The sequence below is a fragment of the Grampus griseus genome (assembly GCF_964374135.1).
Source record: "Grampus griseus genome assembly, chromosome: 7".
Taxonomy (NCBI): Eukaryota; Metazoa; Chordata; class Mammalia; order Artiodactyla; family Delphinidae; genus Grampus; species Grampus griseus.
Window position 1 is genome coordinate 38,930,631 of NC_139001.1, and position 12,918 is coordinate 38,943,548.

Here is a 12,918-nt window from a genome sequence, read left to right on the forward strand (position 1 = left end):
AAAACTGGACAGCTACATGTAAAAGAATGAAATTAGAACACTCCCTAACACCATACACAACAATAAACTCAAAATGGATTAAAGACCTAAAGGTAAGGCCAGACACTATCAAACTCTTAGAGGAAAACATAGGCAGAACACTCTATGACATAAATCACAGCAAGATCCACCTCCTTTTTGACCCACCTCCTAGAGAAATGGAAATAAAAGCAAAAATAAACAAATGGGACTTAATGGAGCCTAAAAGCTTTTGCACAGCAAAGGAAACCACAAACAAGACAGAAAGACAACCCTCAGAATGGTAGAAAATATTTGCAAACGAAGTGACTGACAAAGGATTAATCTCCAACATATACAAGCAGCTCATGTAGCTCAATGTCAAAAATACAAACAACCCCATCCAAAAATGGGCAGAAGACCTAAATAGACATTTCTCCCAAGAAGATATACAGAGTGCCAACAAACACACAAAAGGATGTACAACATCACTAATCATTAGGGAAATACAAATCAAAACTACAATAAGGTATCACCTCACACCAGTCACACCGGTCATCATCAAAAAAATCTACAAAAAATAAGTGCTGGAGAGGGTGTGGAGAAAAGGGAACCCTCTTGCACTGTTGATGGGAGTGTAAATTGACACAGCCACTATGGAGAATGGTATGGAGGTTCCTTAAAAAACTAAAAATAGAACTACCATACGACCCAGCAATCCCACTACTGGGCATATACCCTGAGAAAACCGTAATTCAAAAAGTCATGTACCACAGTGTTCATTGTAGCACTATTTACAATAGCCAAGACATGGAAGCAACCTAAGTGTCCATCGACAGATGAATGGATAAAGAAGACATGGCACATATATACTATTGAATATTAGCCATAATAAGTAATGAAACTGAGTTATTTGTAGTGAGATGGATGGACCAAGAGTCTGTCATGCAGAGTGAAGTACGTCAGAAAGAGAAAAACAAATACCATATGCTAACACCTATATATGGAATCTCAAAAAAAAAAAAGGGTTCTGAAGAACCTAGGGGCAGGAAAGGAATAAAGATGCAGACGTAGCAAATGGACTTGAGGACATGGGGAGGAGGAAGGGTAAACTGAGCCGAAGTGAGAGAGTGGCATGGACATATATACACTACCAAATGTAAAATAGATAGTGGGAAGCAGCCGCATAGCACAGGGAGATCAGGTCGGTGCTTTCTGACCACCTAGAGGGGTGGGATAGGGAGGGTAGGAGGGCGACGCAAGAGGGAGGGCATATGGGGATATATGTATATGTATAGCTGATTCACTTTGTTATACAGCAGCAACTAACACAACAATGTAAAGCAATTATACCTCAATAAAGATGTTAACAAAAATATTGACTGGAATGTATGCTTTGTGTGGGTAGAGATTACCTCATATAAAAAGTCATCATGTATACAGTAGGAACAAAAGTGGTGTACTGCTCACCTCACAGAGTTGTAAAGAGAACTGAATGAGATAATTCATGTAAATTTCTTAAAACAATACACACACAATGTAATCAATATATATTCTAATCAATATAAAGATTGGCAAGATAATTTAAATGTTTTGTATTTTGTACTAAGTCTTCAAAATCTAGTACATATTTTACACTGAAACACATCTCACTTCATAGTGGTCAGTAGCTACAGGTGGCTAATGGATGCTGTTTTGGACAATGTAGCTTAAAAAAAGTACAGAGTTAGCAGATATAAGAAGTAGCCATTCCCTTTAGGAGTAAGGGAGAGTGCTCGAGGAAGAAACTTGGAAGATCCATTACTTCTCCAAAGCCTGGATTAAGACCCCTTGGAGAGGGAATGGCTATGGCCCACCTGGATGGCAAAGATGTTTGCTGAGGTGTTGCAGGCTTAGGCTGGTAGGTGAGAAAACCACCTTGCTTGCGTGCTGAAGAGTTTGAAAGTCTCCCTCTATGATGTAAGGGAAACTTTCTGGGAAGCTGCCCTTCGGGATGCCCGTGAAACCTGCAACCCTGCTGGAGGGTGTCTGTCACTGGGTCAGCCACACACCACAGGCTGGGAAGGTGCCCACAGGCAAGGATGCTGACTGTTGGCAGCCACACCATGGAAGCAGCAACAAAAAGCCCTGGAACCAGGAAGAGAGTCCTTTCCTCTCACAGTGTTGTTTTGACACCGTTTGTAATATTAATGCTGGTTGGCAAAGGAGAAATGTTATAGAGTCCTGCCCAATCACAAAGGGGGGCAAAAAGGGTAGGTTTGGAGCTGAGAGGCAATAAATTGACAATTGGCAAAAAGGATAATTTATGATCTGCTTTATAGAACAAAGCATTATTGTCAACAGTGCTTCCTCTTACCTAGGTGGAATTCCTACCATGGAATCCTCCTCTACTCAAAGGAAGATATCAGCCCTTTTCCCTGAAAGTTGCTGCTAAAAAGTATATGTTACTTACAGTAACCTGACGATGCATTAACCTGAATACATTGTCAGCTTAGGAAGTGGAGCATTCTGGTTGTCAATAGAACAGAAATGGTATTTTAGTGATAGAGAAGGGAGGTGGAGTACAGTAAGCCCTGGACACTAACTAGGTTCAGATTAAATTCCTAGGGGATGATGTAATGGATAAAAGCCTTTGCACATTTTTAAACCTTTCTGATGGGTATTGTTGGATACCACTTTCCTTTCTTTCCTTGCTATGAAAAAGCAATTCTAAGACAAACATTGAGAATTTAAAAAGTAGTAGAGGGGCTTCCCTGGTGGCGCAGTGGTTAAGAATCCATCTGCCAATTCAGGGGACACGGGTTCAAGCCATGGTCTGGGAAGATCCCACATGCCGTGGAGCAACTAAGCCCATGAGCCACAACTACTGAGCCCACATGCCACAACTACTGAAGTCCACGCTCCTAGAGCCCGTGCTTCGCAACAAGAGAAGCCACCACAGTGAGAAGCCTGCGCACCACAAAGAAGAGTAGCCCCCACTCACCGCAACTAGAGAAAGCCCGTGCACAGCAGCGAAGACCCAATGCAGCCAAAAATAAATAAATTAAATAAATTTGTTTTAAAGTAGTAGGGTATGTCTTTAAATATTTTGAATACTAAGTGCTTTACTTTAGATCCTCTGTAAAATTTGGTTGAATGAATCAATTTTATCATTAACAGAGTAAACTTTTTTTTTTCTTTAAATGCAGGATAAATCATCCAGCAAAGAAAAATCCAAGACACCAGTAAGAATGTTACCACAATTGCCTACGGTAATTTACCTATAGACTCTCATTGGATTTTTGCCCTTTTAAAAATGTTTACTAGTTTCAAACTTGTAAATAAGTAACTGAATTTATGATTTTGAATTTTGTGCTCAATTTGACTATTTTCTGATTGAGAAATTCTGAGGTGCACATGAAAGGAAAAATAACTATCTTAATAAAGTAAGTGTAAGCTGTAATTTCCTAATAGTGTGTACAGTATGTTTGAATATTCTGGATAAAAGTATTTCCAAGATTGTCTAGCAGAAAATATATCAGTGTTGGAATTAGGAGATGAAGCTTTGGGTTACATCCTCGTCACTAATGGCCCTGCCATCTGAGGGAGTCACTTACCTCTCCGAGCCTCAGTTTCTGAGTTTGAAAGTAAGAGACGTTGATGACCTTTGAGATGCATCTTCTGGCACTGAAATGCTATTCCACAGAAGATTCTTCAGATCTTGCCATCCTTTTTATTATTATTATTATGACTAAAAATTGTCATTGTCCTGTGGAGGAGGCAGTTAATAGACATTTTCAGTTGACAAGTGCTGGGTAAGATGTACTTGACTGTGATAAATTTTACCATTTAGTAGTTATATTGAATTTAATGCCGTTGAGTTTTGCTCTTGTAACTGCTGGAAGCTGAGCTTAAGTGGAGGTTCAGTGCAAACACTGTTTGGTTTTTTTTTAAATTGTGATAAAATATACATAACATACAATTGATCATTTTAACCATTTAAAATCTATAGTTCATAGACATTAAGTACATCCATATTGTTGTACAGCCATCACCACCATCCATCTTCAGAGCTCTTCATCTTTCCAAACGGAAACACTGTACCCATTAGACACTAATTCCCTGTTTCCGCCTCTTGTCAGTCCATAGCAACAAGCATTCTACTTTCTGTCTCTATGTATTTGGCTACTATAAGTACCTCATAAGTGGAATCATACAGTATTTGTCTTTTTCTGTCTGGCTTATTTCACTTAGCATAATGTTCTCAAGTTTCATCCAAAGCATTATTTTTTGAAAGATATTTTAAAAGCTGAGAACAAACTATAAAATTGAATTTGTGTTGCTTTGTAGAGAAAGATTCCTGATAATTTAAAGTGGAGGACATTTTTCACTTAGAAAACTTGAGTTAATATTCTTAGATAAAGTAAATGAACATTTCAAAATATACATTTTAATTGAAATTTTTTTTTAATGATACCAGATTCTATAGAATTGAGCCATAGCACCTTTTCTGTGCTTCTGCAAAATCTATCTTAAATTTTCTAGCTTAAAAGACAAGATGTGAAATGGGATAGGCATTTTCTGTTTAAAAATTTCACAAATTTTAAAAGAGAAAAATAAAAATTACCCTTAGTTTGTTGTGTCTTATTAGTATATAGGTTTAGAGATGTAAACTCAATTAAAATTCCTGATTCAATATTCAGTGGCTGAGTTGAATAATAATCCTTTCCTGTCATTGGCATATAATAGTCTAAAATGCTTTTATTGGCTGATTTAAACTTGGTTTTATGTTCATATTTGGCCATATCTTACATGTTCTCAGCATTCATTTTCTCAGTTTCATGTGTGTTAAGGGAGATGATATTTTTAAGAGATTTAAAAAAATCCATTGACCAAAGCAAACAAACAATTTTCATTTGAATATTAAGGTTGGTACTTGGATAAAATCTTCCGGCAGTAGTTAAGCCCTAGAGTGATTTTCATTACAGACATTTATGCTTCTGGTGGTGATCCTTGTTGAAATCAAGGGTGAAGATGACCCAGTGCTGGTGGCTCCCAACCCCTCTGAGCTGGTGACCTGATTCCCACCCTTTGTGAACACCTTACTCATAGCCCACCCATGAATCTGAAATCCTTTATGGAGCAAGATGAGAGCGGAAGAATGGAAAGGCAGGCAGGGAAGGATGGAAAAGCATTGACTTATTAATTGTCTCAGCTTGTTTTCCTGTGAAAGAAGAGCCTGTAAAAAGGGCTTCTGTGCAGGTAGTTTATTTGAAAGTAGGAGTAAAGGACTGGGAAGAGTAAAACTATTCAATAAAAGCCAGTACAAGCATGGGCTGTCAAGTTGGCCTGAATGTGAGAGGAAGACACAGATTCAATTGTCATTGTTTAAAAATATGTACATTCTACTTTAAAACCCACCCATCTGGGTTTCTTGAAGAGACATAGGTTCTAGCAACAGTGGGTCTGTGTTCTGTTATCGCAGTAACTGGCTCGAGCTAATTAGTTGTTGCCGTTTTAGGAGACGTAGGTTTTCTCCTGTTGGCCACAGTCCCCACCACCCCCTAACATTTCCCAGCACTGAAGCTGAGTGCCAATTAGCTATCATCACTACCTTTCCTCCCTCTTTCATGATACCTGCCAGAACTGTATAGATATAAGAATTTATAACCCCTGCCTTAAACGATGGAATGAATTTGTGAGTTGCCAGGGTAATCTAGAGCTGCTGAAGCCATGAGAACAGGAAGATCCTTTGGAGTTGGAATGTAGAGGAACTCATTAGCATTGGAGTCCAGCACGGTGTGACTCTAATTAAGATGGAAGGCTTAAAAAATCACTTGCCAATGTCTGTGGGTGAGTAAACTCTGTGGAATGAACACCTCAGTTAGGTAACAGGTGTCCACGTCAAACCAGCAGCAGAGCCTTTGGTGATGTGTCCCAGATGTCACACACCATGCCATTCACAGACTTTAGTGACATTTGCTATTGGGTATTTGTGCCTTCTTTACAGATGTCCTAATTTGTTTGAGAAAACGTCTGTGTTTATACATTCTTACGCATTTCATGAAAAAAGTTTTTTTTGTCCCCTGACCTTGTTTTGTTAATGCTATCTAAATTTCATATTTCAGGTGAGTTCAAAGCCCCAGTGGCAGCAGGCGGCTCCATCATTCCACCTGAGTGTAAAGCGGGATGAAGGTATTCCAGAGCAGTTTAGTGTTAAAAATCAACAGTCGTATGGTAAGAACTCTAATATTCTATCTTAGACTTGAAGGACATTTTCTAGAGAAAAGAATCACACAATATTTAGTTAATTAGAGCAATGAAATCGTAAACTGAAATATTTATGTAAAGTAGAAAAATTTATCCCAAGTGTGTTCCCTAAGAAAATAATTGAATCCGGTTCTTAGTTATTTCAGGCTGTTGTAAATGCTATAAAAGCTGATATTTTAGGAATTGGGATGTTTATAATAAAACTTTGATTTATTGTATTCAGAATTTGCCTCTGTATCAAAGACTAAAGGTTTTTCTAAGGGGGATTTTAGTAAGTTGTAAACATTACTTCTAAATTATTTATATTAATATTTTTGACTTATCAGATTGATTGTATTGAATATTAACATTTTTTTCATCATGGTTCTTTAAATTTTCTGAAATAGTTTTATATTCTGTTTTTATAATAATTTTAATCTTCATTTTAAGAAGGTTCTATGCAAATATAATTGAAAATCTGAGTTTATTAACATTAATCAAAATATAAAATAAATTAATGAATATTCTTGAAATAAAGTTTTCTCATGATGACATAAAATGAGAGTTAGTTTAACTTCCTCGTAGTGAAAGAAAATGTGGTTACTTAAGAACTTAAAGAATGTAGTTTTTTTCTTAAAACATGCTTCAGCATTTTATTCTAACCACTTAAATATTTTAGCTTACTTTTTAGATGACTAATTTATGCCTTTTTTTAAAAAATTCAAGCTGAATACATGGAACGCTTTGGAAAAAAGGGCGGGTTACTCGACCAGATTGATGATAGTCATGCTGGACCATCTACTTCCAAATCAAAGAGCAAATCTCCACATAAAGAACGAGAAAACTTTAGAAGCACTCTTGTTAATGTCATTATGTAAGTTCTATAAGCTAACCAGTGTTATCCTCGTTAGAGCCCCTGGGAAGTTTTTAATCTAAAATTATAAGAATTCTGTGCCTCTCTAAGGATGCCTGAAAGCCTTGTTGGAATGAGGTCAGGGTATAAATAACGAAAGACTGAGCTTAACTCTAAAGGTGTCTCACTTTTAAATATCATCAGCTGAAAAGGTATGTTGATGAAAATGATCAATAAAAAAAATCTATACTAGGTATAGGAGAGAGTTTTATTCAAGCCAAACTGAGGACTGTAATCTAGGACATACAGGTTCAATAAGCCCTTGACTTGTGTTCCTCCAGACTACAAAATGGGGGAAGGCTTAAAAAGACAAAAACTACAAGGTTACAGTTAGTTTCATGAGTTGTTTATCAAGAATTATAATTGGATCTGGCAAGAAGGAAGGATGCTTGTTAAGTAAGGATTGGTTGGGGTCCAAAATGGTTGCATAGTTACAAGGGGTTGTAGCTGGCAGCTGCCAGCAGATACTGTTTTGAGCATGGCTGGTGGTATCCTTGAATTTGATAACAGTTCAGAAAATTTAAGTTCTCAGTGATGCAGGAACATGTCTGAAACCACATCCACAATGGCCACCTGGCTCCATTTTAAATGCCTGAAGCAGTCACTCCATTTAGATTTTTAAATGCAATCTTTTCTTTAATGGTTAAAACAGATGTACAAGGCATGTTTGACGGGCCATAAGACAGGCTGTTTGAGTTAGCATGAAGTTCAAGCCAAATCATGTATAAGCCAGAAAGACTTCCCCGTACCTCAATATATGAACATTTCTTCCATCAGGTGTCAATATTAATACTTGGTGTTGGTTGAGAGAGCTGAATGTCTGGGAATTCTGGTTGTAGGCATGCTGCCTGGTAGAAGATTTGGGGCAGTTATTTTTTTCCCCATCTTGTCTGTTCAGGTGATGTGGTGACTTCCTTGGCATTGTGGGTCTCCTTGTGTATAAAAGGAAGGAACTGGGCTGAAATGATCAGCAGTGTGATCAGGGCAGGGCTTGCCCAGTCTGAAGTACAGATCTGTTTATGGAGGGCAATGCAGATGCAAGTCACCAGTTCCTCTTTGCCTGTTTTTTCACAGCTTGACGCTAGTTGTTCAGTAGCCCCTTTCTTTCATCATGACTCTCAACGCACACACACTGCCATTGGTGAACAGAATTTAGTGACACATTACAGTAAGTCACTCACCCACAGAGCTCCATTTTACTGTCCCCATGTGACACCTTACTGGCTGGATAGGCATCTTGAGGGGAGGGCAGTGGTCACTGTGTGCTGACAAAGAGATGGCAGATATGTGGGCTCCTGTGCAGTTAGATCGTGGGCGTGTGCCTCTGCAGGAGTGGTTTGGAGTTTGCTTTTGCCAGGCACCACTAGACATTACCAGCTTGGCCCACTTACATCACTTTCTTCAATTAAGCCCTCTCAGAACACACGAACTTGGAGTAAAATCAACACTCCAAGCCGCGGGTGGGTAGGCCTCTGGTTACAAACTCATAGAAGCGATTTTTTCTCCTCCCAATGTCCTGGCCAAGACAAATGATCTTCTTGACACAACTTTCCTGTGCCTGTCATGTTTGGTCCTCCTCTGGTTGAGGATAGAGCCCGTCTTGGGTTTCAGCTTCATACAGAGGTCTGGGTTTGAATTCTCCATTTAACTCCAGCCTACAGAATCATCTCCTGACCCCCATGGGCATTAAAGTCCAAGGCTCCGCCCCCCAAGGGCAGCCGTAGCCTCGGGGGTTGGCTGTTACTCTGCCTTGTCATTCCATCTTTTCCCTCCTGAGTATTTCCTTTTTTTCTTGTGAGCTCAGCTATGCATTCAAAGGAGCTTTGTGGCATATTATCCAGTATTTATAGAATGGTACTGGGAGGTTTTTCAGATTATCTTTGCTGCTGTGTTATAAGAAACAGAAGTCTCTTTTTAATCATTGTCATTTTTAGTTATACCTTTAACAAACACTATATGGATGGTCTTATTAAAATTCAATCTTTGAGTTTCTGGACTTTAGTAGCATGTTTAATCCCATTTGTAGTTATTGGTATTACATATTTCTTATTTTGTATTTTCTATTTACTGTATGTTGCCTTTGCTTATTTAATCTTTTTTATTCTATTGAATTGAAATTTCTGTCCCTTTATTCCTATTGGCTTAAAAGCTATCAAATATATTTTTATTCTTTTAGTGGTTACCCTAGCATTTAAAGCCACATATAATAACTTATATTTTTAAAAGTTTAAAATTCATTTGATCCATCTTCCCTCTGAATAATATGAAAGGACCTTCGAGTGCTTTAACTTAGCTCTGAACTTTCCTTTGCATTTTTCATGTGATTGTTTATTTCTACCAATATTTCTATAATATTTTAGTTTTACCAAGTCCTTAAACTCCCCATACTCTTTTTCTAAAGCTCCTACTTACTTAGATTTACTAACATGTTTTCTAATTTCTTAGAAAAGTTGCCTTTGCATTCCACTCCTCACTTCCGGGTTCATTTTTTTTTCTGGCTGAAGTCCTTCCCTTAGTAGTTCTTTCAATGAGGATCTGTGGAGAGTAAACTCGAGACTTTTATTTTTTGTAAAGGTTGCTACTATTTTGCCCTTACTCTTGAATTAATGACTAAGCTCACTAAAGAGTTAAAGGATAATAGTAATTTTTTCCCTACAAATATGGAAAACATTGAAAAATATTAACAATTTTCCCCAAATAAAAATAGAATATATTTAAAGTGTACAATGTGATGATTTAATATACTTACACATTGTGAAAGGATTTCCAGCAATCAAGTTAACACATCCATCACCTGACATATTTACCTTTTTTTGTGTGTGTGAGAACCCTTAAGTTCTACTCTCTTAGCAAATGTCAATTACACGATACAGTATTATCTATAGCCACATGATGGCATATATTATTGTTGATGAGAAGCCTTTGTTGCTTTATTTGTTACTTCTTTGTTTGCAATCTGTTTGTACTGTCAGTTTGTTTTTTCAAAGCCTTCTATATAGTCTGTAAAAAACAGATTTAGCGAGATATAATTTACATACCATTACATTCATCCATGTTAAAAATGTACAATTGAATGAATCTTAGTAAATTTCTGTAGTTGCGCAACCTTCACCAAAATCCAGTTTTAGAATACTTCTGTCATCTACAAGTTCCCTTTTGCCCATCTCAGTTAATCCTTTCTACCACTGGTTGCCCCAGGCAATCATCGATCTGCTTTCTGTTTCTATAGCTTTATCTTTTCTACAATTTCACATAAATGGAATCATACAGTATGTATGTTTTTGAAATCCATCTTGTTTACTGTTTCTTATTTGGGGCTATTATGAATGATGCTGCTATGAGCTTTGCTTGCTGGTCTTTTTGTGGACATCTGTTTTCACTTCTGCTGTGTAGATACCTATTTATAGAAATTCTGGGTAGTGTAGTAGGTGTATGTTTAAATTTTTAAGACATTCCTAAGCTGTTTTCCAAATCATCATACTATTTTACATTCCCACAGGAATGTATAAAGAAGTTTCTAGTTTCTCTCCCTTCTTGCCCACACTTTGTCTTTTGTTGTGTTTTGTCATTCTAACCATTCTAGTAAATGTGTTGTCGTATCTTATCATGGCTTTAGGTTGTATGTCTCTAATGACTAATAACGATGGACATCTTTTTTGTAGTTGTTTGGCATTCACATAATTTCTTTGGGGAACTGTCAACTTAAACCTATTGCCCATTTTAAAAAATTGGGTTGTTTGTCTTATTATTGCCTTGTAAGAGTTTTTTATATAGTGTCTATGCAAGTCCTTTATCAGATATATCTTCTGCAAGTATTTTCTCCCAGTCTGTGGCTTATCTTTCCATTTCTTTCCTGGCATTTTTTGAAAAGCAAACGTTTTAAATTTTGATGAAGCTCAACTTATCAATTTTTTTCTTTTATTGTTCATGCTTTTGGAGTCATATCCAAGAAACTTTTCCTATCACAAGATCATAAATATTTTCTCTTATGTTTTCTTAGAAGTTTTAGCTTAGCTCTAGTTTTAGTTTTAGCTCTTACATTTATGTGCATGCTTTATTTCAATGAGGTATCTGTGTTATGAGGTAAGGGTTAAGGTTCATTTTTTTGCATGTAGATATCCAAATGTTTCAGCTGCATTTGGTGAAAAGACAATTTTCATTGAATTACCTGGGCATCTTTGTCCAAAATCATTTGACCATATATAGGGTTCTATTTCTCTTGCATTTACCTATGTGTCTGTATTTACACCACTTGTCACGTAGCTTTATATTAAGTTTTGAAATCAGGTAGTTTAATTCCACAACATTTATTCTTCTTTTTCAAAATTGTTTTGGCTATTCTAGGTCTTTTGCATTTTCATATACTACACTTTAAGATCAGCTTGTCAGTTTCTGCAAAAAAAAAAAGAAAAGAAAGAAAAAGCTTACTGAGATATAGTAGACAATGCATTGAAACTATAAGTCAATTTTGAGAGAATTGCCATTTCAATAATATTGAGCCTTCCAGTCCATGAACATGTTATTTCTCTCCATTAAATTAGATTTTCTTTAATTGCTCTCATTAGTGTCTTGTATTTTTAATGTACAAGTCTTAGACTTTAAAAATATTATTCTTGAGTATTTTTCTTTTTGATGTGAATGAAATTATGTAATTTCATTTTCTGATTATTCTTTCTCCGTATATAGAAAAATCTATTGAGTTTTTGCTTGTTAATTTTATATCATAAGACCTTACTAAACGTGCTTACTAGTTCTGGAGCTTTTTAAAAGATTCCTTAGAATTTCCTACATATCAGTCATGTTGTCTGCAAATAATAGATTTATGTCTTCATTTTCAATTTAGATGCTTTTCATTTCTCTTTCCATTTTACACTTGTTGGGTCCTTCAGTACATTGTTTTTCTTTTTCTTTTACTTTTTTTTTTTTTTTTTTTTTTTACGGTACACATGCCTCTCACTGTTGTGGCCTCTCCCGTTGCGGAGCACAGGCTTTGGACGCGCAGGCTCAGCGGCCATGGCTCACGGGCCCAGCCGCTCCGCGGCATGTGGGTCTTCTGCATCGGCAGGTGGACTCTCAACCACTGCGCCACCAGGGAAGCCCCAGTACGTTGTTGAATAGAACTGGTGATAGTGAAATTCCCAGTCTTATTGGGAAAGCGTTCAGTCTTTCACATTTATGTAGGATGTTAGTTGTAGGTTTTTAAGATACTCTTTATTAGATTAATGAATTTCCCTTCTTTTCCTAGTTTGTTGAGAGGTTTCGTCATGAGTGGGTGCTGGATTTCTGTCAGATGCTTTTTCAATGTCCATTGAGATGATCATTTGATTTTTGTCCTTTTTAAATATGGCATGTTACATTAAATGATCTTCATATGTTAAACCTTGCATTCCCCTCACTTAGTCATTATGTATATGTAATATACATAATGGATTTGTTAAAATTTTAAGGATTTTCAAATCTACATTAATGAATGATATGGGACTGTACTTTCCTTGTGATGTCTTTGTCTGGCTTTGGTATCGGGGTACTACTGGCCTCATAAAATGAGTTAAGTGTTTCAACCTCCTCTATTTTCCAAATGAATTTGTGTAGAATTGGTGTTGTTTCTTCCTTACTTGTTTGATAGAATTTATTAGTGAGGCCATCTGGACCTGAACTTTTCTTTGAGGAAAGATTATTACTTACTAATTCAATTAGTTTACTTGATATAGATCTCTTCATATTTTCTATTTCTTCTTGAGGCATGTTTGGTACTTTTTTACCTTTTAGGAATATGTTCT

The 12,918-nt window shown here is 36.7% G+C and overlaps 1 protein-coding gene across 1 annotated transcript in view; it reads left to right on the plus strand.

Moving 5' to 3' along the window:
• Nucleotides 1–12,918, plus strand: part of DNAH7 (dynein axonemal heavy chain 7) — a gene marked incomplete at both ends in the record, with an annotated part of 244,845 nt that overhangs the window by 16,559 nt on the left and 215,368 nt on the right. Inside the window, 3 exons of the mRNA XM_082658909.1 lie at nucleotides 3,186–3,248; nucleotides 6,105–6,213; nucleotides 6,952–7,099. Coding sequence (XP_082515035.1) covers nucleotides 3,186–3,248; nucleotides 6,105–6,213; nucleotides 6,952–7,099 — 320 coding nt within the window. The remainder of the gene's footprint in view (nucleotides 1–3,185; nucleotides 3,249–6,104; nucleotides 6,214–6,951; nucleotides 7,100–12,918) is intronic.